Genomic DNA, 23,477 nt, shown 5'->3' with positions numbered 1-23,477 from the left:
TTCTCTACGTCAGTGTTTTCTCAAAAAAGATCTACATAAATGGTGCATGGTATACAGAGAAGACTGTACTGCAATAGTTGATGAAATTTTAAGACAAATCCTCCCAAAGGTTTATAACCTCCCGTAAATGGAAGGTCCATTAAATCATCCGAATTGGGCAGGTAAAGAGACCATGAAAGGCAGAAAAGCTAAATCCACAACCAAACCCAAAGAATATTAAGATATAACACGAGTCCCGGCGAGTACTGCCCACATTAGGTAGTAGTACTACTAGTAGTAATAGTAGGTAGTCATGCAACAAAACACCAGTGACATAACCCACTACTGGTACTACTATTATTAATGAATGACGAAAACGACCCCAAATCCAAGCATCGAGCATCTAGTAAACCAGCTATACCATCAAAATTTCCCTCAACCCAAGTTTCTGCCTGCAAACCTCAAGAGATCCACGTTGCATCTCCGCATAAAGGTGAAATTCATCCGCAACGTAGGTCCCCAGACCACGCTGGAACCCATCCAAATCAGACTCAGCATTCATAATAAGCTGTTTTGACTGTGAGACATCGCCTAGATTGGAATTGAAAATGCCACCCGCGGATAACGGAAGAAAATCCTCATATGTTAGCGGATCGTAGTCGAGAACCCCTTTGTTTAAGAGTTCTGTCACCGATTCTGTGGCTTCACCATCTGGTGACACGAATACCCCGAGGTCATCGTCACGGTGTTCTGCATACTTCTCACCGGCTGGAGTCAATCTATAGCAAAAATATGCCAGACCCCCCTCTCTCAACGCAGGAAGTGTATCCGGGAAAATCTCAAACGACTTGGCGAGCAGAGATTCATACTCGGTCGAATCGCTTCGTTTCTCATTCTGAGCAGCGAGATCATTAACCTGATTCAAAATTTGATCGTAAAATTGACGGCCCTTTCGCGTTAATGCGTAGCCACGTTGCTCGACTTCTCCAAACCGCGCCGTATGAGAGCCCCTGACAAATTCACCCGAGCCAGAATCATCGCTGAAATAGACGGTTTCTTGCAACGCCTTGAAACTAGTCTGTCGTAGTAAAATCGGGCATTCTCGTCGGGGCGGTCCTTCGATTCGTTCTTTCGCAGGCATGCCGTGCTCCACCATGAGACGCTGAACGAGGTCGATATCGATCGTTCGCGGCGTGAGGTGATTGATATGCGCATTTGGAAAGGAAACAATATCGGCAATCAGAGCATGTTCGGCCTTCAGAATCGTGTACTCGTCAAGTGTGACCGTCGTTTTCGAATGCCATCTAAACGTCTCCAATCCATTGTCGATAAACTCAACGCATTCGTCCGGCGACAGAGAACCCCTCGACTCAACAATATCCAACAAAGCCAGAAGTCTAGGCGTGAAAATATCTCTCTGGTCTAGCGCTTTCTTCGCTAGTGCCCGCGTCTTCGAGGTTAGAAGCTCCATCCTTAATACTGTCGTGAAGACTCGGAAGGGATGCGCCGCGAGCGCCTCCGAGGTCGTTGGCCTGAAGGCTGTGGCGTGCATGGGGAATCCGGCTAGACTGAGATCATAGTAGCCGACGGGATACATTCCCATGACGGCGAACATGCGTCGAATCGTGCTGAGTTCGTGTGGTGTTCCTAGGCGGATTGCGCCGTGTCTTTCGACTCGGTGTCGTGGTGGGAGAACTTCGTCTGGGTTTGTGGGGAGTGTTTCGTTGGATTTCGTACTTTGCAGCGCTTTTGTGTCTGCTTCTAGGACGATATCGATTAGGTTGCCGTATAGGGGCACCTCGGTTTTATACATTTCTGATAGAGCGTGGCAAAAGCGTGCTCGCAGGCTATCCTGGTTCCAGTCGGAGGCCATTTTGGATAGTATGTGTCCGAGTCGGTGGTGTTGGATGTCGATGAGATGGGTATTGCGGAGGTGTATAGACCAGTCGTTCAACAAGTCTGTAGTAGGGACAGCCGTAAGCTAAAACTGGTTGAAAACACCCTCGTAGAAAGTTGGATGAATTTGCGTTCTTATTTTCTTCCTCAGATCCATGGATGCTTTCTTAAGTACTCGCTACCTAGGTAGATATCTGTCATGCTTCATATGCATCCAGGTCACCGCGTTTATCCGCTATCGGATATCATCCGGCGGACCTCCGAGGACCACCTTGAGGTCTGATACGTTATCAGTACCAGGCAGGGTGATAGCGAACATCTCGAGCAAACCCAAAATCCAGAAGTAAGTGGCTGATAATTAGGAATCTAATTCGGAGGCCCGACTTCCCCAGCCCCAATTTCCCCCTCAATAAAAGAGCTCATGCGGGGGAACGCGAGCTAAAATGATTTATATTACAAATTGAAACCTCGAGAATCTAATGTATGACCACAGGCATCACGATCAAGCTGGTGGCTGTGGAGTTCGAGATGAACAAAGGCCAATAGGATGCAGGTCCGTGGGAAACCGATCTTCATTGCTATCGCCGACAATCGCCGATGCCCTCCTATTCGTTGATTTCATTGGAAGGGTCGCTGGGATAGCAGGTGATGATACCACCTCGGGATGTTGGCAGGTGGAGTATGAGAGGTTATGTATTTCTTCAAGTTATTCTGGGTATTCATAAGCATTCTGGATGAGTGCGTGAATCATTCGAACCTCCAGCTATCTACGCAAAGTGCATCCGAGTCTAGGCTGCTAAGAAGCCAGCATCGGCCAAAATCATCACTACCTAGGTATGTCATGGCACGAATTACCCGACTATAGTCTACGTCCTCGATGGAAGGAAATATTGAATCAGGTATCGTAATTCATGTCCATTTATGTCGTTCTATATACATATCGAATCCAGCGCGTTCCAGGGGGTAGTCGAACGAATGAAAAGTAAAGGAAACCGGACCACTAACGACCATTCCGAAATCCGTCATTCCAAAAAAAGAATTTTGCCCGAACCTTTTGAGTGATCCTATTCCCCATGCCAAGGGAGATCACAGGGCTATCAAAAATTATGCGCTTCCTAACACCGGTATGCGTGAGGTTGAGCAAATGAGGTACAAGAGAGAAGAAGGTGGAGGTGGCGAGATGGGGGAAAAGTGAGGACGAGGTGAATAAAGTGGGTATCAAAAGGTAAGGAGTGCGCTCAAAGCATCGCATCATCATTATCTTCCATGTCGCTAACAGAAGTGGCAGGAGACGCAAGACCCGAGATGACAGAAGAGGAGCCCGCGCCGTGCGTAGCCTCAGCCTCAGCCATGGCATCATCATACGTGCCCGCGAAAGAAACACGGGGAGCCTGCTTCTGCGAAGCCATGAGTTCGTCGATATTCGGCTTTGCGGGAACATGCTTGTCAAAAGCGGTCGCATTGTCAAGACTCTCCAGGGCAAAGCTCATGAACTCGGCATTCTTGTGGCTAACGCTCAGAGTCCAGCGGTACTCGCACAAACGTACGCGGTAGAAATCCGCCTCCTCGTTGGTCGGCGCGGTAATGCGAAGTAGCATACCGAAGGAGCCGATGAGAGAGAAATTGGTGCGTGCGGATGCGGGCCAGAATGAGCGGAGATGGGCGGGACGAAGGCGGTTGACGAAGTCCATGGCGGAGATTAAACGAGTCTTTGCTGCACCGCGACAGATGTGCGCGAGGTACGAGTCTGAGCCATCTGTGGCGAGGGAGCGCACGATGCAGCGGTGAAGAGTAATTTCCGTGGCGAAATAGGCGAGGTGGAGGGCGCCGTTGCGGGCGTGTTCGTCGGTGATTGTCTCGACGAGCTCGCCGGTCGATGATTCCATCTTCAATGAGGCGGGGAGAGATGAGAACCACTCCTTCAGTCGAATCTGTGCTGGCTTAGCCTTTTCGAGGATGATGCGGGTTCTCTGATTGCCTGCGGCTGTGAAATCCTCGATGGCTTTAAGGGTATAAAAGCGGTCCAGAATATCAGAGAGAATGGTGGTGAGGGCCACCATATGGCAGAATAGAAGAGGGCCGTGGCCAACAGCTGCCGAGTCGTGCGCCGAGTCGGTACCGGAGAGGAAAGCATCAGAGAAGTCGTCTTCCACGAGATCCTTGACAGTCCAATTGAACGCAAAGATCTGTGATGGACGACCGTGTACTAAGGAAGACCATTTATCCTGCATATACAGCGCCCAGGCAAGACGCTTCCGCAGACCCTTCTCCCACGTCTTCATACGCCAGTTCGAACAGTCTTGATGCAGACCCAGCTCGAAGCAGGCAGTCACCAACTGGCCATTCAGCGAGGCCGTAGCCAATGTCGACTTTTGCGTCAAGAGCAAACCGGCCTGGATGGTGGAGATACTGGGGAAGGGCAAAGACTCAATCAGCAGTTTCAACGCGGTGCTCTCTAACCGGGCCGCATCTGGACGGCGGGCCGTTTGAGAGGAGGCGCCCACGTCGACGAACTTCAGAGTAAGTACATAGACCGCGGCGAGGAGTAACGGGGACAATTGGCGGCGTTCCCGGTATGACTGGCGGAACGCATCCTCCATGAGAATGGGGAAGGAGGGGTGAACATGATCGAAGAACTTCTCGATCAAGGTTGCGCCGTACGGAGCAACCAGGCTCTCAATGGCGTCAAGTGACACGGCCTGCGAGTCACCAATAGGGAGGGTATCGACGACGCGCATAAAAGTGCAGTCGTCGGCACATCTTCGGATGCGGGAGTTGGAAACATTGCATTCGTCGTATTCGTCTAGTGGCAGATACTCAAGGAGGGCGGGTTCCAACTCGGTGGTCATACCAATGTGTTGAGTGGATTGATTGAAGAAGCCAGGGCGGATCATAGCGCCTTGATGGAGGCGTGCGGCCTCGGGGGGGAGGTTGGACTGTGGCGAGGGTGTTGGATTGTATTGAGGGTCTTTTGCATGAAGAAGATGTTTAGCTCACATTCCACATCCAAGATCAACCACATCCATTCCTCTTCACTCCTAAGACATACCGTTTGACAGACTCAAGCTCTCGTGGGGAATCCTCAAGCTTGCGCTTCTTGATTGGGGACTCGGTGGTGAGGGTAAATGTGCACTCCTGGCGATGAAAGTCACAGGAGTAGCACTTGTTGACGAGGTCATTCATTGCGCAGCGGCTCTTTCGGCGAAGGCAGGCGTCACAACTAGCTCCATCCCTACTCCCTAAACGGGGTGGTAGTGTCGAGTGAATGGAGATGGGGGAGGGCGAGAGAGTGTTGGAGTTGGAGGGATGTCGACGATGGAGGGAAGGGGAGTGTGAGGTTGGAACAGCCGAAGAAGGCTGAATGGTGATAACGGTAGCCATGGATACCTAAGTACCTAGGTATTGACCTGGAGTTTACTCTGTAGATTCTGGGGATCTCCAGGGTTCAACGGTCTCCACGGGGGAAGTAGGAAGGTAAAGCCGGGTAATGTGGAGGGCAAATGATAAGGGTTGTCGAATGTCGAATCGTATAGGACTCCGAGTACTCCGAGGACGAGGGAGTATGTCAGATCAAGCTTATCACGAAAAAAAAAAAAGATGTAAGGTTATCTTTGATAATCTCGATAATATCATAGGTAGATTGTAGATCTGTATAGGTCTCACATATACCTATACCACAGTATTGTACTAGGTATCCTAATCCGCACCAGCTAAGGACTGCAGCAGGATGAGATGTCGAATCGTCTGCTCGGTCATTCCTGTTAGGAATGACAGAAAAGATTATACGCGGAATATGAGAGAGCACGGGGTAAACGAAAGGTGAACCTGGCATGGAATTCAAAAATGGAATCTGATGACGATATAACTCAACCGGAAGCAGACGATCTTTCTTTTTGCTCTCGTAACAGAAAAGCCCCAATTAGCACGGTGAAATTGTCAAGCCAGATAAGAAGGTGAGAGATGATTGGTCGAGATGCTTTGTTACGTACTTTGAACTGGACTGCGCCTATGAGAGCTCTGCTTATGTCATTCGTTGTAGGTAATCGAGCGGCTCGGAGGAGACCCGCCCGTAGCAGAAGAGTATACCACTAGAGTATACCACTAGAGTATACCACGTATACTCTATATACTATAGAGTATCTTTCCAACATAATAGTCTATAGTATCTAGTACAGTATCTATAGATACTATTGATAGATCCTATAGATACTATAGTATACCACTGCGTGGTATACTCCGCTCTATATGTACAGGATACACTACGGAGTACTGTACAATACTACAGTATTATCCAGATATCCCCATACACCGCTATCCACCCTTAGAGTTAACCAATCGGTTGCCTATGATAACGCTTAACAGAGCCAATCACTCTCTCCACTTCCTGCAAGTTTAACGAGTTTGAACGAGTTTATCCCGCCCCACGGTGGAGTCCGGACTTCCTCATCTTCATCCCCGGCATGTGCTCGCCTACTCGATGTAAAAACGCTGACCCGGTGGCAAAGGAGATTCTCGGATCGGCACTGACTTTGACTAATAGTAACCACACGAATGGCCTGACGGAACGGAGACCTCCAGACTTCCTTGACTCATGTTACTATGTACACAGTGCTGTCCTGTCCAGCACTGTCCTGTCCAGCAGACAACCATGAATTGGCCCACCCCCCACCCCCATTGGTTCATTCAATCCAGCTCCCTCGGATTTCCTTAACTCCGTAATCTAACCAGCAAGACGCCCAAACTCCATGCTCCCAAATTCCACCTGCAGTGGCCCTTCCAATATGGTAAGATCGGATCTATCACTCCGTAAAATTACGCAGCTTGGTCAGCTCGTCCAGCAATTCCTGCAGATCCCCATCCCCAATCTTATTCTGTAGACTGGGGATCAGAGACTTGGCCTCCTCCGCATTATCACAGCACAAACTGCCTATATTTCAATCAGCCGAGGTCGGGTCCTTTTGGAGTCATACATAGTAAGTAGCCTTGGGGTTGGGGTTATTCGGGGTCCAGGGGGAAGTCCGATACGCCCTTTCCGACGCCAACGCCACCGCCGCAGTGGAGATGGAGAGAGAAGAGAATATCGGAGATGGAAAAACGGAGACCCTTGCCAATTTGCCCCGGGCCCCAAACCCGAACTCTGGTTCCTGGTTCGGGGAAATGGATCAAAGGTAACACAAGCGGAAGAAAGCACGGCACTTGACTTGACTTGACATGACTTGACATGACTTGACGAGAGTTCACTTACCCAACTGTGATCGCTCAAACATCTCCAATTCCGTGTGCGAGTTCAATAGTCGCTCCACCGCCTTGATATTCTCCTCGTCCTTGAACCGCGCAAACACATCCAGGTATACGAGTGTTTTATCGAGGGTTCTGTGAAGTGAAGCAATCCGTTAATATCCATCAATTCATCTCAATCGCCATGCCATGCCCCTCCCCTCCTCTCCAATCTTGTTCCGCCGTTTGATCTGCGGCTAGCTAGCTAAGCAGACAAAACAAAGCCACCATGTAGCTATAGCATATCAAGCTCACGAGGTCGGGGAGCTGGCCAGGCTAGTCAGGCTAGGTACCCAGGAAAGGAAACATACTCAGGCTCTTCATATTTATTCCCACCGCGCCGCTTATTCTCCAAAACCTTGTGGATGACGAGTCGTGCCTCGGACAGCGAGAGGGTATGTGTATGCTGGTCCGCGCCAAGTCTCAGCGTCGAGGCTGCCTCCAGCTCGCCCTGGGGCAGCACGCGCTTGCGGTTCGTCGGCGGGGGGAGTACGATGCGGTCCATGTTGTGGCGGATGGAGAGGCGGGGAATCGGGGCTGTCGCGTCGATGAATTGATCTGTTGCTGGAGGTATGATTTCGAGGTTGAATCTGCTTGTTCGTTGGGCAGTTCGGGGCGGTGAGCGCACCGCCTTGCGGGGCGTCATTTTGGTTGGTTGATGGATGGGATGAGGGAGTGAGTACGAGTGAGCACAAAGGTTGGATTGAGTTGGAGTAATCAGGATGAGAGTGATGTAGAAGGAAGTCGCAAGTGGAAGTTGAAGTGAAACTGAAGCTGTAGAGAAGAGAGCAGAGCAAACAGAAGGCACACGGTGGGAGCCTGGTCCTCCTTCTGTTGTATACTACTACTACTACTACTACTACTACTACTACTACTACTACTACTACTACTACTACTACTACTCTTTCCAACTTATATCAGGGTATCAGTTTATTTTGGTTTTATCTATCCCATCTCCATATATGCAACCATGCGCCCAATAACTATACCTACTTCCGAAAAGCAGCCTCAGGCGGAATCCGGAAACTAGCGCAGAACATTTGCTTCTTCGGGCTAACCAGTCTCACATTAAAGATGGCAAGTTCAATCGCCGCATTCCCGCTTCCATCCACACGATCCTCCGGTGTGATCGTATACCCAATACGCTCGGAGATGCGCTCGCAGATGTCCACATGGTCATCGACCTCGTTCTCCGAGTGTCCAGAGAAACAGTACACGTGCACCATGGGCAGCTTTTGCTCCGTGTGAGGCGCAAACTGGGATTCCTGTCCTGCGTAAACACCCTGGAAAGCGTCGAGGAATTCAATTGCTGTCGCGGGAAGGTTCATCACGTAATGATCCACAACTGAGGGGCGCTTGTAGACCTGGGCTGGAGGCTGAGGCTGAGACTGAGGCTCTTGGCTGCCGTCTGCCTTTCTTTTCTTGTCCCTTCGTCCACCCTTGGGCTGGATCGTAACAGTAACGGGCTCGGCATCGAGAAGGCGTTTCGCTGAATCGCGGATAAATTCCCGTCCGTCCATGTTGTGCGGTGTGACAAAGTCCTTGACCTTGTTGCGCTGGACAGCGTCCGTCATAGCTTCATATCCGTGTGGGTTCAAATCATTCGCCCACACGAAGATTCTCTTCTTACCGGCTGGCACGGCGAAGGGTCCAACGCCAGCCATAACATCGCAGACCATCTGTCCAGGTCGGAACTTCTCCACGAGTCGGCGGTGCTCGGTCTCCAGGCGGCTGTTCCAGTATACGCGGGCGTAGTCGAAGTGGAATTCGCAGTCTTGTTCATGCTGGACAACGTTCAAGTCGTTCTCGCCGGCGAGGAGTTCGAAGGGGAATGTGCGGAATTGGCTGTGCGAACCGACATCTTCGGTCTTGTTGATGACGGTTCGGACGGTGGGATTTTTGTCTTTGAGGACCTCGGCGATGAGGGTCTTGAATGGGAGCCAGTGTTCGCGGAGGTTCAAATGTACTGCTCTCTCTGATTAGTATTCATATACAATCGCGGGGAAACCAGACCACTGGCTGATGTTGGGCAGAAACATACAAACATGCCCCACTTGCGTGAAGCCCTGAGGGACCTCTGCGTTTTCCTGCTCGGGGAGAATAGCGCTCATGATTTCAGCTAGAATATATTAGCGAGGTCGGATTGGCATGCCACTCGTCCGAAATTATGCGCAATTGATCATACCATAGCTCCAATAATCATATTCCAATGCCAACTCGAACGGTCCCACGGCCACAGTTCCCTTCTCAACGAGTTCAGTAATTTTGGGCGACCACGTTGACTTGTCTGCGCAGAGCAATTATCAGTCTATATCCATTTGCCAGAAGGAAGAGAGTCCACTCCACTCCACGGACAAACATACCATCATGTTTAACCGTCTCCCTTAACAAAAGCGCCTTCCGCACCGACCCATCCTGCTCCGTAATCTCCTGCACACTCGACAGTCGCGGCAGAGCAAGAAGATCCTTCGTGTTGGACAATTCCTTGCGCACGCGCGAGATCTCGGAATTCTGGAAGATCCGAGCTGAGGTGAGGGGCACGGTTTTGCGGAAGAATGATCGGTCGAGCGTCCGCATCGCCCGGTTCACGGGTGGGCGGAACATGGCGGGCAGTTCGCGGGGGACCTGGGTGCGCGGGTCGTCGGTGTTCGCCAGCTTCGACATCGAGAGGAGGATTGGGGTCTGGGGTTCAGGAGGATTGCGCGGGCCACGGGCCTGGTTGTGAACTGTGCCTGTGTAAAGTGCTTCGAGTCATGCGCTGGTGGATCTCCGACAAATTGCGCCTCTTATCGGCACGTGATGTTATCGTGATTGATCGTGCAGGACATTTCTGATTGGGTGAGCATCCATGGATGGACAAGCATTTGGGGTACTCATTGGGTGGTACATATTACCATGGGCTTATATCAGCATTGACTAGACTATGCGACTATGTCTAGACTTCATCGGAAAAGTTTATTCTAGTTTAATTTTCAAAATTCTCGTTTCTACCTGGTCTGGAGTATCGATCGGAGTAGCTGCGATGTGTACTCCTAGTTTACCGTGACCCCAGTAACCAAGGTGTGCCATAGTGAGAAGTGCTATTAATGATATACTAACAGTATGAATCATTTATGCCAAAACCGTCGTGATATGTGTCGTAAAATCGTTAATAAACATCCACTACCTTTCAAACCAGAGCATGTGGATATCAACCCATCCTCAACGGGCACTACGTACTCATAGAATCAATGATACTCTGATCCATCTCCTTCTGCGCTTGGAGACTGGTAATCTTTTCCTGAAGCCGCCTAATTTCCCCATCCTTCTTCGCAAGTTCATCCTCTTTCTTCTTCAAGGCCTGCCGAGTGACCTCACGACCTTTATTCACGCCCTGCAACTTTAAACTATGTCGATTAAGCAGCTCAACCAGATCGTCTCGGGCCTTGTTCGGAAGCACCACATCATATTGCTCCATGATTGCACTTGCCTCCGCCGCTAAATCGGACATGTCGGGCATATTGGCGGAGCTAATGACGTCTCGGTACTTTGTTGGTGTTGGGGTCATACAAAGCTCTGCTGACGACGGTGGAATGCGACTTGAGCCGATCGAACGGTTTGATCGGGTAGATGATGGAGTGGCGAGGATGGAAGAGTTGCTAGTCGAGGAGTTATGGTCGTTGTAGCTGTCAAATAGCTTGCGCTTTCCTGGCGATGAACTTGTTGGAGTGCGGGCCGCTTTGTTGTATGGCGGGTCTGGGTTCCAATTTGGTTGGGTGAGAAAGGGCTCTGTTGACTGGCTTGTGGAGAGCTCCGTCAATTCACTCAATTCGTTATTGTCGTCTGTATTATCATCCCAACCGAATTCGTCGGTATCCTCGGCCATCATCCGTGCCTTTGCGCTCTGTGGGGTTGAATAGGTGTGCGCATGGCGTGGTGGGATGTCGATCAAGCGGCGCTCGGTTTGTGGAGTGAGGAGACCACTGCGTCTGGGTGTTGTGGGCGTGGATGGGAGGGTAGGATAGTGCAGGTCGTCTTCGGATCGCGAGTTGGAGAGGACGACGGCTTGTTCGCGGGGTTCGGCCTCCTCTTTCCACAAGAAGAAGCCACATTGTTGCGCGCGGGGTTTCTGGCAGGTATAGACTGATGGGTTGGTTTAGTTAATTGGGTAAGATAAGGTGGGAGTATGTCACATACAGTAGCGGCCGTGATTTCTGCCCTCCTTCTTAACTTGAAGCTTGATAGCGGGAGCCCGCTCCTGGCAGTCGCAATACCATGAGCCCTCTTTGAAGAGGCCTTTCAAGCGAACGGAGGAGGGGGACTTTGGTGGTTTGTTGGGGGAGTACATGTTGTATATGCAGTGGTCCCCAGTCACTACCGGTCAAACCCAGTAGCTACTGGAAAGAGGGAGTAGAGAATGGAGTGGAGTGTGAACAATGGAGAGTTCCAATTCCGTCGATGAACTTGAGATCTCCGGGGAAACCGTATCTTATCGGTGACAATACCATACATCAATACACTATCATTTGGTAATTTATGATACATACATATCCACTGTACTGTATGCATAGATGCACGTGATACATAAAGTTATACTTCCACACATCCTGGGATAGCTAGTAGAGACAGATATGATTATATTTAGCATAGCTCAATATACTCCATATATAATATTACAATACCCCTGCACAGCCTCAATCTATGCAGCTGCCTACCATTGCGACAGGTCTGAAACTCGCCAGTGTCTCGTTTCGCCGCAATTCCAAGGGTTCCCCACATCCATGGGACATGCGTCGATCTCTCCAACTGCACAACTCCACAACTCTCCCTTCGCACACCTTATCCTTTTTCAACATGGCCCCGTCGGATACTCCCGAGTCCGTGGATGCATTAGCGCCAGCATTAGCACCATCACTGTCACTGACACCAACACCGACTCTCCCATCATCATCGCCATCGCCATCGCCATCGCATCTCCACGCATGAACCCACCCTCCACGCACCGCCCCCCGCCCTAATTTTCAGCTTCACCTCCAGCATCGCCGTGCCACAATCCTTCATAACCACCCTCTCACACCATCCAATGCTCCCAAATCCCCCCATCCACCATGGATGACCCAGAAACACTGGGGCCCTGCAGCCTCTCCCACCTCCCCTCAGAGATCCTCCTCCAAATCTCAAGCTACCTCGACCTCCCCGCCCTAAACGCCCTAACCCAACTAAACCACTCAACAACCTCCCTCCTCCAACCCTCCCTCTACAAACTCGACGCCCGCCAATCCTCACAAGCCCTCTGCTGGGCCGCAATCCACAACAATCCCCAAATAGCCCAATCCTCCCTCTCCGCCGGCGCAAACCCAACAACCGTCACCGACCAAGACACCCTAATAAAAGGCTGCACCCCCCTCATGCTAGCCGCCTACCATGGCAGTCTCCCCGTTCTTTCCCTCCTCCTCACCCACCCAGAAACAAACCCCAACTCTCGAGACAGGAAATACATCAGACCACCCATAACATGGGCAATCAAGCACCGCCACGCAGCCATCGTGCGCGCCCTCCTAAAAGACGACCGCACAGACCCCAATCTCCAAGATAAATTCGGCGATACAGCCCTCATGATCGCCGTCACGCTCCGCCCAGATATGATCCCCGTCCTACTGGGGGGGCTCGCGCGTTGATCCGCGCGTCTCGAACACGCAGGGCGCGACGGCGTTGTCGAGGGCGTCTCAGCGGGGCGTGGAGGTTGATCTTATCCTCGCGACGCATTTGAGGTTCATTCTCGATGGGGACGAGAGCGCGGCGCATTGTCAGCATGTTTTCTTCTATGCGGCTATTTCGGGACATGTTGAGATTGTGGAGTATTTGGTTGAATACTTTGGTGATCGGCTGGATCCTAATGGGGTAAGTTTGGGGACGGGGATGGCGATGGCGATGGGTGCGGGGAATGGGGTTGCTAATGGTGTCGGGGCGGGGCATAATAATGGACACACCAATGGCAATGGTCATGGTCATGGTCATGGTCATGGTCATGGTTATAGCCATAGCCATAGCCGTAGTAACAGTGGGGCCGGACACCACGGTCGAGGCGCATTCTCCATTGCTGTCGAGCGCGGCCACATCTCTGTCGTGAGGTATCTACTTGGATGGGAAAAGACGGATCCGAATCTCAGCGATTCATGGAAACATCAGTGTCCGCTTCTTCTGGCTGCTATAGCCGGTGACGAGAGCATGGTGTCTGCACTTGTCGAGTGTGAAAGGGTGGATCTATTGAATCCTGATGTCTCGGGTACCACGCCTTTACATGCGGCCGTTGAGCGGAATCACGTGGATGTTGTGAAACTTCTACTTCAGACGCTGCGGTCTAGATCTGACTTGGGTACAACGTCAGGGCCAGGCCGGGGTGGAACCCGAATCGCGGATGTCAATGCGAGAAATAGTTCCGGCCAGACGCCGCTTCATATTGCTGTTTTGCAGGACTATGATGATCTTGTTATGCTGCTTCTGGAGGCGGGTGCCGATCCGCAACTTACTTGTGCGGAGGGATTGACTGCGTTGGATCAGGGGGATCAGTGGTGTCGGGATGGGAGGGCGATGGGGGTGTTACGGGAGTACATGAGGAAACTATGATCTGATTTGGCTGGTTCTTTTCGGTTCATTCATAGTTAGATTCCGATTCTATTACCCTTGCGCCCTCTCCTTCTATCTGGTATATTGTTGGGGATTTCGGGTGGGTTGTCACTGCTAGTCTTTCAATCTCTCCCGTTTATTTCACAAGTCCTGACCCAGCGATGGAGCGGGACGGCAAAGCATGCACAGCGAAGAGAATAGTTAATAGAAAATAGTGAATAACACAACGGGGAATCAATTCAAACATGCGATGTATCAAGTGATGTGGATTGAACAGACAGCTATGGATGTTGAGTGCAGATGGACAGGCTATAGCGAGACGGCGAGACGCAAATGGGGAATTGCAGAGTAGAGGCAGAAGCAAAAGTAGAAGCAGACTGTTGACCTCGCCTGACTTAATCTGCCAACACATAGCGCAGCATCACGACGAACGGATCGGTCAACTTGAGAATCTCCGTTACCTCCGGCTTGACGGGTTCGCCAGCAGTGCGGCGCAGCTGATCTTGTTTCTTAGAACGACGGCGACGCTCGACGGCAATTGGGTCGTCCAATTCCTCCTGGTCAGCAGCTTCATCTTCATCAGAGTCGGATGCGTCGGAGATGGCGAGATCTTCAATATCGGCCTGGGTTGGGTTAGATATACATGTTATTTCCAAGGCCGGTCTTGCAGCACATACCTCGTCCAGACCAAAGTCGCTGCTCTTGATCCTGGCACTCCCCGGAATTGATTCACTGCCAGTTCCCTCAGCAGCCATCTTTTGGCGCGTCTTGTTCAAATGCCACCTCTTGCGGTCTTCTTGCCACTTGATGAGCGCGTTGATTTCCACAAGCGCAATGTCTCTGTCGATCTGGCCAACGCCAACAGCGCCTTGGAACAGAGCGTTCATGTCGAGGCGGCCGCCCTCGCCAGCCTTCGGGCCCTTGCGCAGGAATTCCAGGATCTCCTCGATCCAACCCATAAGTGACTGGAACAGACCGTTGTCGTGGATGTGAACCTCGTGGATGAACTTGTAGAAGTTGTCCTCGTGGCGAGCACACAGGTCGATAAAGGCCTGGACGGTCTGGTTAGGATCCGCCGAAGCATCCTGGCGTTGGGCACTCTCGATAACGGCGATGGCATCGTTAGCAAATAGGGCGAAATCGGTGATACTGCTGTACACGTTGGCGGATTTGTATACCCGGACCAGCGGCTCGTAGAAGATGGTGAAGAGATCGCGGAACAGTTGAAGCGTGGTTGGTTCCTCGACGATGCTCATCATCATCGCCTTGTCGCGTTGGCGAGTGTACAACTTGAGAAGCTGCTTCATATCGGCGAACCATTGGGCTCCTTGCTGCATTTCCACGTCGACATTGTCTACAGCATTGTTCCAGGCGACCCACCCGTTGAAGACCTTGCCGATTTGCTCAGCGTTGAGCTCTGGAGAGATCAGTTCGGAGCGGAGAATAGCAACGATGATATCAGCATCCTCTGATTCGGCCTCCTCTCGAATCTCGTTCTTGATGCTCTCGTCCGCATCCACAAAGTTCTTCAGCTTCTCTGCGAGAACGGTATCGTCGACCTTGCCTGTCAGCGAGGTTATCGACTTTTGGAAATCCTTGATGCTGTCGTTGAGAGTCAGGGAGAAGATTCGTTGCAGTAATGACCTTGAGCCAAAGGGCTGAGCGCAGAAGAGGTCCAAAACGCCAGACATGACCGCAGCGGGATTGGCGATGCGAATAACATTCTTCATGAGAGTGTATGGAACAAGACCGTGGATCCGCTTGGCCTGTGCAAAGAGTTCTGGGGAATTATCCTCCGCGAGGAACAGATGATAGACGGTTGCGGCAACCTCAATTCGAAGCCATTCGGCGAATTTCTGGTATTGTGGGCTGAGCTCTGCAATGCATGACTTTTCGCGAATTTCGGAGAAAAGCTTTGTCAAACCATCTGCGAGTGGTTAGGTTAGTTGGGTGTGTCTATTTGGAGCGCAATTTTGCACTTGTCGGAGGAGAGAAAACTTACTGCTCTCAACAATATCCCGGCGGAATTTCTCCATATACACATCTAGCTCTGCAGCGCGCTGCCGCGCAATCTCGTAGAATCTCCTTCCTTCCTCGATTCTGACTGCATCCATTGCCTTGCGTCTGTCCACATCCAGCAGTTCCTCCTCATTCAGCGAGACTGGCTTGGCAGTCAAGAACTCCTCCATGGATTTGGACTCGGCAATGCGCTTATTCTGCAACAGGGTGCGAATGAATGCACGTAAGGAGACACGCTGCTCCTCACGATACAAGACGGTCTCCCGTGATACGTCTGTTGATGAACCCCGTGGAGATTTAGTAGATCGCGTCGATCCTCGCGAGATTGATCGCCGATGACCGCCGGGGGCCAATGTTCGGCCTGAGAATGAACTTGCGGGGGCCTCGTCGGCGACGCTGGCGTCCTGCGTGGAGAGGGATGATACGGAAGAAGCGTCGTCTTCTCCATTACTGCCGAACCAGCTGGAACTTGTCGAGGTCTTATTCTTGCGGGGAGAGGAGGGAGATGTTTGCCGGGGAATTCGGTGCGCAATCTTCGGTGCAGCTTGACGAATTCGCCATATCTTCTGCCGATGTGGATCTCGTCTTGACTGCCGCGACGTACTCGAAGAATGAATTCCTAAACCGCTGGGTTAGCCTATGTGCCGAATACTCACTGGTCGTACACTTGTCAAAGGTTAGACATGAAACTCACTGCATGCTGGTGGTACCGAACGGTCCGCTTGACAGATGTCACTCGGACCGCAGCCACATTCACGTCCCATCCATTGATCGCATGACCTTCAGGCATGTTCACCAGTAACCCATTGTCATTGGCCCCACGCTCGACCACCTCCATCTCAGAGAACTGAATACGCTCCTCATATCCGGACGCAGTCGGTACACCGGATACCATCATCAGCTCAACGAGCTTCTCGCACTTGCGCGCAAGTTTCCGGCGCTTTGTCTCCTCCAAACGGTCTTCCGAGGATGAGACATGTTTATTGGCAAATGATTCCAGGAACTGTACCATCCATTGCCGTCAGTCAGTTAACCAATCACTCAACCAGCTTGTCTGTACCCGCTGACAAGGGACAACGTACCACTTGTAGCTTATCCTGCCAGAACTCCTTCTCCTTGGCCTGGTCGAGAAAGGGGAAGTTGCGAACATGGTTAACGAAGATGTAGCGAAGGATAGGCAGTTCGGAGTCAATGGGTGCGACCTCGCCGAGTTCCGATCGAAATGGGGCACCGAATCGTTGCAATGCGGTGGGGGAGTTGAGTTCGGTGATTTCACTCCGCACCTGTAGGGCGATAAGTTCGCGCTTGAGGTCTAGGGATCACACCGATGGGGTTAGTCATGGTTAAAAGGGCACTGCGCACATTGTGCAGAAGTAGTACAGGTTGATTGAAGGGTCGAACTAGACGGGGCGAATCTCACAGTGCTCCTGCTTGCCAGTCAGGATCTGACCGGGGGCCGGGCCGGACTCGGACTGTTTCTCGTCGCGGTCTCCGCTTGGGATCGCGGGATCGGACTGCATCTTGCCGATTTTGGAGTGATCGCCGATATAGACGTAGATGTAGGTGCAAATGCAGGCGTGGGTTGAAAAAAGGGAAGAAAAGGAGTCGCCAAGGGTAGCTACTAGTAGGTGGAGGGTAAACTTAAGGCTGCGGGGCGGAATCCGTCTGCCTGCGGAGATCCGACTCAGCCCTGGGAAAAGACCAAGGAAGTGGAGAGAAAGGAGGGGAAAAAATGAAGAATCGCGACAGAGAGTGACCACGAAATCAACAGGGTAGTGATGCTAAATAGAGAAGGAAAAGCAAGCAGAAAAAGAAAAGAGTTGAGGAAAAGAGAAGGAATTAAAGGAAGGCGGGGAGGGAAAGCACCTGATGTCGTCACCCGTTGGGACGCGCTCACTTTGATACTCTCGGATCCCTCTCTGATACTCACTCTGACTCTTGACACTGGTACTCTGACGATACCTACAGTATTCCTGGCTGATTCTATTTCTATTTCTATTTCTATTTCTATTTCTATTTCTATTTCTATTCTATCAGTCACACAACCCACCACGTCCTACCTCGTCTTCCCTGTCCCACCTTGGCAGCCCATTAGCACCGCCACCGAGATCATCAGCCTCGTCTCCCTTCCCCTCCAAGAAGAAGGCTAAGAATCTTCGAAACTGTTGCCTATATTGGCATGCGCCAAGGGGTGTTATGAGCAACATCCCCACCGTGATCAGCAAATCAAATGTCTTGCGCCGAGATCTCCACCAGGTTCGCCGAGTGGAGATACGTAGATGGTCGGATGTCACTGGCATAGCCATCGCTTTCTATTGGCGAGGTAAAATCCTGGGAAGCGCCAGCCCTATAGCCCTACGAAGTAAGAATAGCGAGTCACTACTGCAGCTAAGAAGGTCAAGTTTTCAATGCGCCGCGTCATTGTTCTCGGATCGGCGTGAATGATTGACAATCATTTCTGGTGCTAATTGACGGATTGAGTCACACGGGTGATTGTCAATACCAGTATCCAATAAATACGTGTATTCACTCCAGACACATCTATCTACTACTCTACTTCGCATTGTCTTCGGCTAGGGTTGTTCTACAATGATGTTTCGGCCATGCGATCTACTTGGATGTGCGAATACGAGTTCGAGCTGATCTGCTTCGTTCATCTTATAGATAAGGCTAATGATAAGAGAGCAGAAATATCAAGGAAAAGAAGTTTGAAATGTATGAAACTGTTCTCCACTAGATCAACATTACACCTGCCTTCCTCATCCACACTGGATAGCAGCGGACCGTTACCACACATTCGGCTTTTCATAGATTCGAAGAAAGGAGTGTTGGGGAAAAAGGAACAGCGGTTGAAATCGAAGACAATTAAATCAGATAGCTCGCTTGCTTGGAGAAGGGAAAGAAAGACGTAGTGATAGATTGCAATAAAATTCGAAAGGTTTCGGGCAAGGCACAGCCGTGCCCTAGTTTGCTTGCGTAGATGTTGTCAAGTAAATCGGACAGATAATGATAAAGGTTGAGAAGGACCACTCGTCTATTTCTTGTACTCTGCCTCCTGCATCAGCCAGGTATCGTTGCTCATGTCTTGTGATTCCCAGCCGGGAATGCCGCGAAACAGATCCGGCTCCACGAGCGGAGGGAACATTGACTCGGAAGTCGGCACGTAGCCCATTGAGGCCATTTGTTGGGGGGTAGGGAGGTGCTGGTGTTGCTGCTGCTGTTGCTGCTGGTGCGGCTGGGCCTGTTGGGGGCGAGCCACGTAACGGTTGTTCGGATGCATCATGTTGTTCATCATGTTGGTGTTGTCATAAAGGGGGAAATCGGTATTTCCCTGCTGGCCAGCAGACTTGTAGAGGCTCTGAATGTGTTCATCCGCACCGGTAGAGTCGGGTGAGTACAGCATCAGATTTCCCTGGGCGTTGGGGGAAAGCCCAGAGACATTGCCGTGGGTGGCAAAGTTGTAGTTCTGGGCCATGTTCATGTCACCCGTTGCGGGCTTCAACCCACTGTTGTCAGAGTAAACGGGGGTGGGAAGCTGCATGTTGGGCGCCGAATAGTCCTCTTGCATGTTGGATGCTTCAAGGCGATTCCATTCGTAGTCGAAGCTCATGGCGTGATCCGTGTTGCTCGCGAGAGGGGAGCCATCGAAGGACATGGATGGGGCCATCAGGTCAGGAACGGATCCTGCGGAAGGCACGGACATCGAGTTCATGGATTGTCGGTGCATCGACAAGGAGGAGATGAGCCCGTTTGGATCACCGGCACCGAACTGGTTCTCCATGGCATCGAGATTGGCCGAGGTAAACAGACTGAAGTCGTTGCCCATACTGCTCGAAGTATTGGTCCCGGAGAAGGGAGAATTCTCGAAGAGAGGGGGGAAGTCCTCGCTGCGAGCCTGCGCAGGAGGGTCGTTGAAGTTAAACGGAATATGATCTGGCCACGCCGAGGGTTCGCAGGGTGATGCGCTGGGTCCCGAGACAGGCGTAGCGAAATCGCTGGGCCGGGAACCGGGAGTAGAAGCACCCACACTCGGAGTACGAGGTGTGGCCTGTAGAGACGAGCCACGTTTGCTGCCGCCACGGGCATTATTCTTGGAGCGAACATAAACCCAGCCGTGGGCCTTCTCCATGTGCTGTTTGCAGTTGCTCTCGCGCTTGGAGGCATATGTGCAAGGCTGGAAACTGCACTTGAAGAGAGCAGGGGTGTCCGAGTGCTTGTCGTTCATGTGGCGATCGCGCTCCTTCTCGGTGGGCCACCCAAGCGATTCATACTTGCAACCGGCAAATGCACACTTCCAGGGACGAGAATGGGTCTTCTCGTGCTTGGTCAAATCGCAAGGACGCTTGAAGACCTTGTCACAGTCCTTGCATTTCTGGTTGATATCCATCGGAGGCGCATTTTTCTTGCGACGGGCCATTGAACGTTGAACGCCTTCGTCGGTCGATTGATCGAAGCTGATGGCACGCTTGAAGATAAATGGGCTGTCCGCACTGATCGGCTTCCCTGTGCGCATGGAGATGGGCTTTCCGTTCTGGGTCACAATTATCTCCGCGGGCTTGCCATTGATCGATAGACCACCTTCGAGAGCCGCTTCAGAGACACTATATCCGTCGTTAGTACATGCTTCGGGTTCCTGGAGAAATATCGGATGACACATACATCGAGACCTTCTTCTTTTCTTCCCCCTGGGCGGCCTGCACCCGTGCTTGGGAGGCGCGAATCATGGCGGCGTAGCGGCGAACCTGGGAAACGAGATCGACGAAATATCCGTTAGTGTATGGGCGATCGGTTGGTAATCGCTGGTCGCGGTCGTTGAGATGCGAGGCTGAAGTGTGCAAACACTGGATCGTAAACTCGGCGAAGTTGAGATAGGCATGTCGAGAGGAAGTCGACTTCTATCGGCGAAAAAGAAAAAAAAAGATGAGCCAAGGAGGAGTCCTCGAGGGCGTGAATACGAGACAATTGAGAGTGGGTACTTACCGGTGCGAGCCACAGAAGAGTCTTTTCAAGATCTCGTAGGCAGACAATCTGCTTTTTGACAATGCGAGAGGGGATGCTCCGAGCCAGAGCATGGAAGGGTTGGAGTTTGGGCTCCTTGAGAATGGGGATCAATACGAATTTCTCAATGTGCTTGCAGGCAGCAAGGCCCAATTGTCTTCTGGGGGTTGACCCGCTCTCAAAAGACTCAGCCGTTGTTGTGATTGCTGATTGATCGTGAATGTTCTCATTCACTAAGAGTCGAATGTTAGAAAATAGTCCGAAAACAATAACGAAAATTCATTGATCCCGTTTCTTCCACAGTCTTTGGTCAACTTACTCGCTTTGGTCAGGGGCGATGAGCTCTCCACACTACTGATTGACGAACCTAGCCCACTATCAGAGTCATGTGCCTCTTCGGAGGAAACTTCCTTGTTTTCTGAGGAAGACTGGTTCTTTCCATCGTCATTTGATGGCTTTTTAGTATCAGTGTCATTTGCACCGGCTGCGGAATTAGCACGCGAGCGGGCAAGGTCAGCCTTGGATTTGGTCGATGGCTTCTCCTCCGAGGAGTCTGCCAGGGTCAGGCGGTCCAAGATGGAAGCCATGCGCTGATCATTAGTAGTGATAGCGTCCAGCGAGGTGGGGGCACGACGAGGCAGAGAGCGGATGCTCAGGACAGGGTCTTGATCACTGGATGGTGGACTGGTGGGAGTGTTGAAGGTTTCTCCTTTCCGCAGAGGCATCTTGGAAGGACCGGAGGGGGATTCGGTCTTCAGAGAAGGGAGATTGGAGTTTAAGTTGGGCCGGCGGCGCGGGTGCATGCGGCCAGTGTCAACTTGAGAGGCAGTCATGATGGGCTTGTTCTGGATGGGGGCCAAGCGTTAGCAGCCAGGCAACAAGCACCGTGTGGGACAATATGTGTCCCGATGATTGGATCTATCTTGCGGTGACTCACCGGAGGATTTCGCGTTCCAGCTGATTCGAGAAGTCACTTGCGGTCGAGTCAGAGACTAACGAGTTGATCCAGAGCTGAGGCTCCGCCGTGGGCGTTATATAAAAGAGAGAGCGGATAGCCCTTTCAACGTCGAAGGGAAGCAACAGGATGGAAGATCTCAACAGCTAAGAGTCTCAAGTGAAGCAAAGAGTCAATGAGAAGATGGGATATCACGGCGCTCACGGCAGACGAAGAGTTCGAAGCCGGATAGGCCGGTATTGCGATCAGAGCGATCAGGGCAATCTCGATTGCGCCCGTTCGGGAGGGGTTGGACCTGGGGATGAAGGCAAAAATGAGAGATGCAAAACGAAGCGAAACAACGGGTGATAGCAGCAATATGGGTATAAATCAATAGCGTATTGATGATGAACAAGAATCTGAATGAAGAACAGACCAGACAACTGGAGATGGGAAAGATGACGGCGACCGCGTTGGACGATGTCTGCCTGATAGACGAAGGCCCGCTAGTCTCGATTGGGTTGAGGGGGGGCGAAGGTGGGTTGATTAGGCGGTGAGAGAAATGGTACCATACAATACATTATAAAATACACTTTATAGTACTATCGCCCGGCCCCCGCGGGTCCATTACAAGTACCATACTAGGCCCCCCCGTCATTTATTCCAAAATTGGAACATCGGAACAAAAGGCCACAGGTTTCCGAGAGCCGCATCTCCCGTACGGAGTACTCCCTTTACCCACTGCTGGACCCCTGGAAAAAAAAAAGTTAGAAAACTCCGAAAAGTCACTGCCTATCGTGGTCGTCGTCAGCACAAAATTTGGCGCCCGGTATATTCGGTGTATTCTTTTACCACAGAGTGACCCTCGAGCCATCCCAGAACTATCCCATCCCAAGGTAGCCAAATTTTTCTGGCCCTCCCTGCACGGCGTACTCCGTACTCTGAAAAGTTCTCAGAAAGTCAGCCTTGCCGCCCCAACATTCAGCGATCTGGTCCACATTTCCCACATTTCCCACATTTCCGCACTCTCCAGTGGGACTGGAACATTCCCACCTGCCACATTCTAACAGGGCCTTGGCACGTGATTTTTGAGGCTCCCCGTGGATGCCAGTTCGTAACTTTCTCGTATCCGATTTCATTTAACAGGGGAGTCATCCTGGTATCCTTGTCCGTCGGCAGCCTAGATTGCTCCGTGTCCGTTGGTGTTGCAGATCCCTGGGATGTGTCCACTTGATGCTTGACAAGTGGCATGCTCCGCCACCGTTGTGAGGCTTAGTCCTCCCGACTGGGACCGCGCACCTCTGCTGCCTAGAACTGATGATACCTGCCAAGACATGCACCTTCAAAACAAACCTAAAATGGTAGCCCGTGGAATCTAGACACGGATGAAGCGTGATCAGCTCAGCTATGTAAAAACAGTAAAGATCTGTGGTAAGTTACTAAGTTCAGGGCATATGCACCTGGGCATCCATGGATGTCACGGAGTACGGAGTAGGGCAACCTGAAGTACATACTGTAGGTACGTACTACTAATATTGCAGCCTGCATTTACCCATTGGGGTTCCTGCTTGGATTGGGATCCATGGATGTTCTGTGCCTTGCAGCACGTTCCTTGCCGGAAAATTTTGGAGCCTCTCTTCAGCACCACCAAAATAAACAACTTGAACCATTTCCCTCCGACCGTTCGTCTCGGAATACAGGTGTTCGAGTCAATCCATGCCTGGTGGACCGAGACCACCATCAGATTCCATACCCGGGCGGACTCCAA

At 51.4% G+C, this 23,477-nt stretch overlaps 10 protein-coding genes across 10 annotated transcripts; 2 read left to right on the top strand and 8 right to left on the bottom strand.

The window, feature by feature from the left end:
• Positions 1–394: 394 nt before the first annotated feature.
• N7533_001252 (VOC family protein) lies at positions 395–1,852 on the bottom strand (the record flags this gene model as incomplete). Its single annotated transcript, XM_057097902.1, has 1 exon — positions 395–1,852. One exon carries the CDS (start codon positions 1,850–1,852, stop codon positions 395–397), a length of 1,458 nt encoding a protein of 485 aa, XP_056966395.1.
• Positions 1,853–3,113: 1,261 nt separating this feature from the next.
• Positions 3,114–5,256, bottom strand: N7533_001251 (putative C6 transcription factor (OTam); the record flags this gene model as incomplete). The annotated part of the gene is made up of 2 exons (XM_057097901.1): positions 3,114–4,843; positions 4,896–5,256. 2 exons carry the CDS (start codon positions 5,254–5,256, stop codon positions 3,114–3,116), a joined length of 2,091 nt encoding a protein of 696 aa, XP_056966394.1.
• A 1,418-nt stretch (positions 5,257–6,674) lies between these two features.
• N7533_001250 (DNA-directed RNA polymerase II subunit RPB4) lies at positions 6,675–7,798 on the bottom strand (the record flags this gene model as incomplete). The annotated part of the gene is made up of 3 exons (XM_057097900.1): positions 6,675–6,802; positions 7,121–7,248; positions 7,464–7,798. 3 exons carry the CDS (start codon positions 7,796–7,798, stop codon positions 6,675–6,677), a joined length of 591 nt encoding a protein of 196 aa, XP_056966393.1.
• A 343-nt stretch (positions 7,799–8,141) lies between these two features.
• On the bottom strand, positions 8,142–9,263 carry N7533_001249 (tRNA (guanine(37)-N1)-methyltransferase; the record flags this gene model as incomplete). Its single annotated transcript, XM_057097899.1, has 2 exons — positions 8,142–9,118; positions 9,194–9,263. The coding sequence occupies 2 exons, from the start codon at positions 9,261–9,263 to the stop codon at positions 8,142–8,144; spliced, it is 1,047 nt and encodes a 348-aa protein (XP_056966392.1).
• A 145-nt stretch (positions 9,264–9,408) lies between these two features.
• N7533_001248 (tRNA(m(1)G37)methyltransferase) lies at positions 9,409–9,816 on the bottom strand (the record flags this gene model as incomplete). Its single annotated transcript, XM_057097898.1, has 1 exon — positions 9,409–9,816. The coding sequence occupies one exon, from the start codon at positions 9,814–9,816 to the stop codon at positions 9,409–9,411; it is 408 nt and encodes a 135-aa protein (XP_056966391.1).
• Positions 9,817–10,363: 547 nt separating this feature from the next.
• N7533_001247 (Zinc finger GRF-type) lies at positions 10,364–11,479 on the bottom strand (the record flags this gene model as incomplete). Its single annotated transcript, XM_057097897.1, has 2 exons — positions 10,364–11,274; positions 11,329–11,479. The coding sequence occupies 2 exons, from the start codon at positions 11,477–11,479 to the stop codon at positions 10,364–10,366; spliced, it is 1,062 nt and encodes a 353-aa protein (XP_056966390.1).
• Positions 11,480–11,832: 353 nt separating this feature from the next.
• Positions 11,833–12,117, top strand: N7533_001246 (uncharacterized protein; the record flags this gene model as incomplete). The annotated part of the gene is made up of 1 exon (XM_057097896.1): positions 11,833–12,117. One exon carries the CDS (start codon positions 11,833–11,835, stop codon positions 12,115–12,117), a length of 285 nt encoding a protein of 94 aa, XP_056966389.1.
• A 122-nt stretch (positions 12,118–12,239) lies between these two features.
• N7533_001245 (uncharacterized protein) lies at positions 12,240–13,758 on the top strand (the record flags this gene model as incomplete). Its single annotated transcript, XM_057097895.1, has 2 exons — positions 12,240–12,782; positions 12,832–13,758. The coding sequence occupies 2 exons, from the start codon at positions 12,240–12,242 to the stop codon at positions 13,756–13,758; spliced, it is 1,470 nt and encodes a 489-aa protein (XP_056966388.1).
• A 395-nt stretch (positions 13,759–14,153) lies between these two features.
• N7533_001244 (uncharacterized protein) lies at positions 14,154–17,297 on the bottom strand (the record flags this gene model as incomplete). The annotated part of the gene is made up of 7 exons (XM_057097894.1): positions 14,154–14,381; positions 14,436–15,685; positions 15,761–16,343; positions 16,382–16,396; positions 16,472–16,780; positions 16,860–17,089; positions 17,198–17,297. 7 exons carry the CDS (start codon positions 17,295–17,297, stop codon positions 14,154–14,156), a joined length of 2,715 nt encoding a protein of 904 aa, XP_056966387.1.
• A 1,514-nt stretch (positions 17,298–18,811) lies between these two features.
• On the bottom strand, positions 18,812–21,608 carry ace1 (putative C2H2 transcription factor (Ace1); the record flags this gene model as incomplete). The annotated part of the gene is made up of 4 exons (XM_057097893.1): positions 18,812–20,378; positions 20,437–20,672; positions 20,758–21,008; positions 21,143–21,608. The coding sequence occupies 4 exons, from the start codon at positions 21,606–21,608 to the stop codon at positions 18,812–18,814; spliced, it is 2,520 nt and encodes an 839-aa protein (XP_056966386.1).
• Positions 21,609–23,477: the final 1,869 nt, after the last annotated feature.

Source organism: Penicillium manginii, assembly GCF_028828005.1.
Source record: "Penicillium manginii strain IBT 31320 chromosome Unknown utg000001l:1.0-3466041.0:1.0-3467806.0, whole genome shotgun sequence".
Classification (NCBI taxonomy): domain Eukaryota; kingdom Fungi; phylum Ascomycota; class Eurotiomycetes; order Eurotiales; family Aspergillaceae; genus Penicillium; species Penicillium manginii.
Note: the sequence above shows the minus strand (reverse complement) of the source record. Positions and strands in the feature narration are given on the sequence as shown.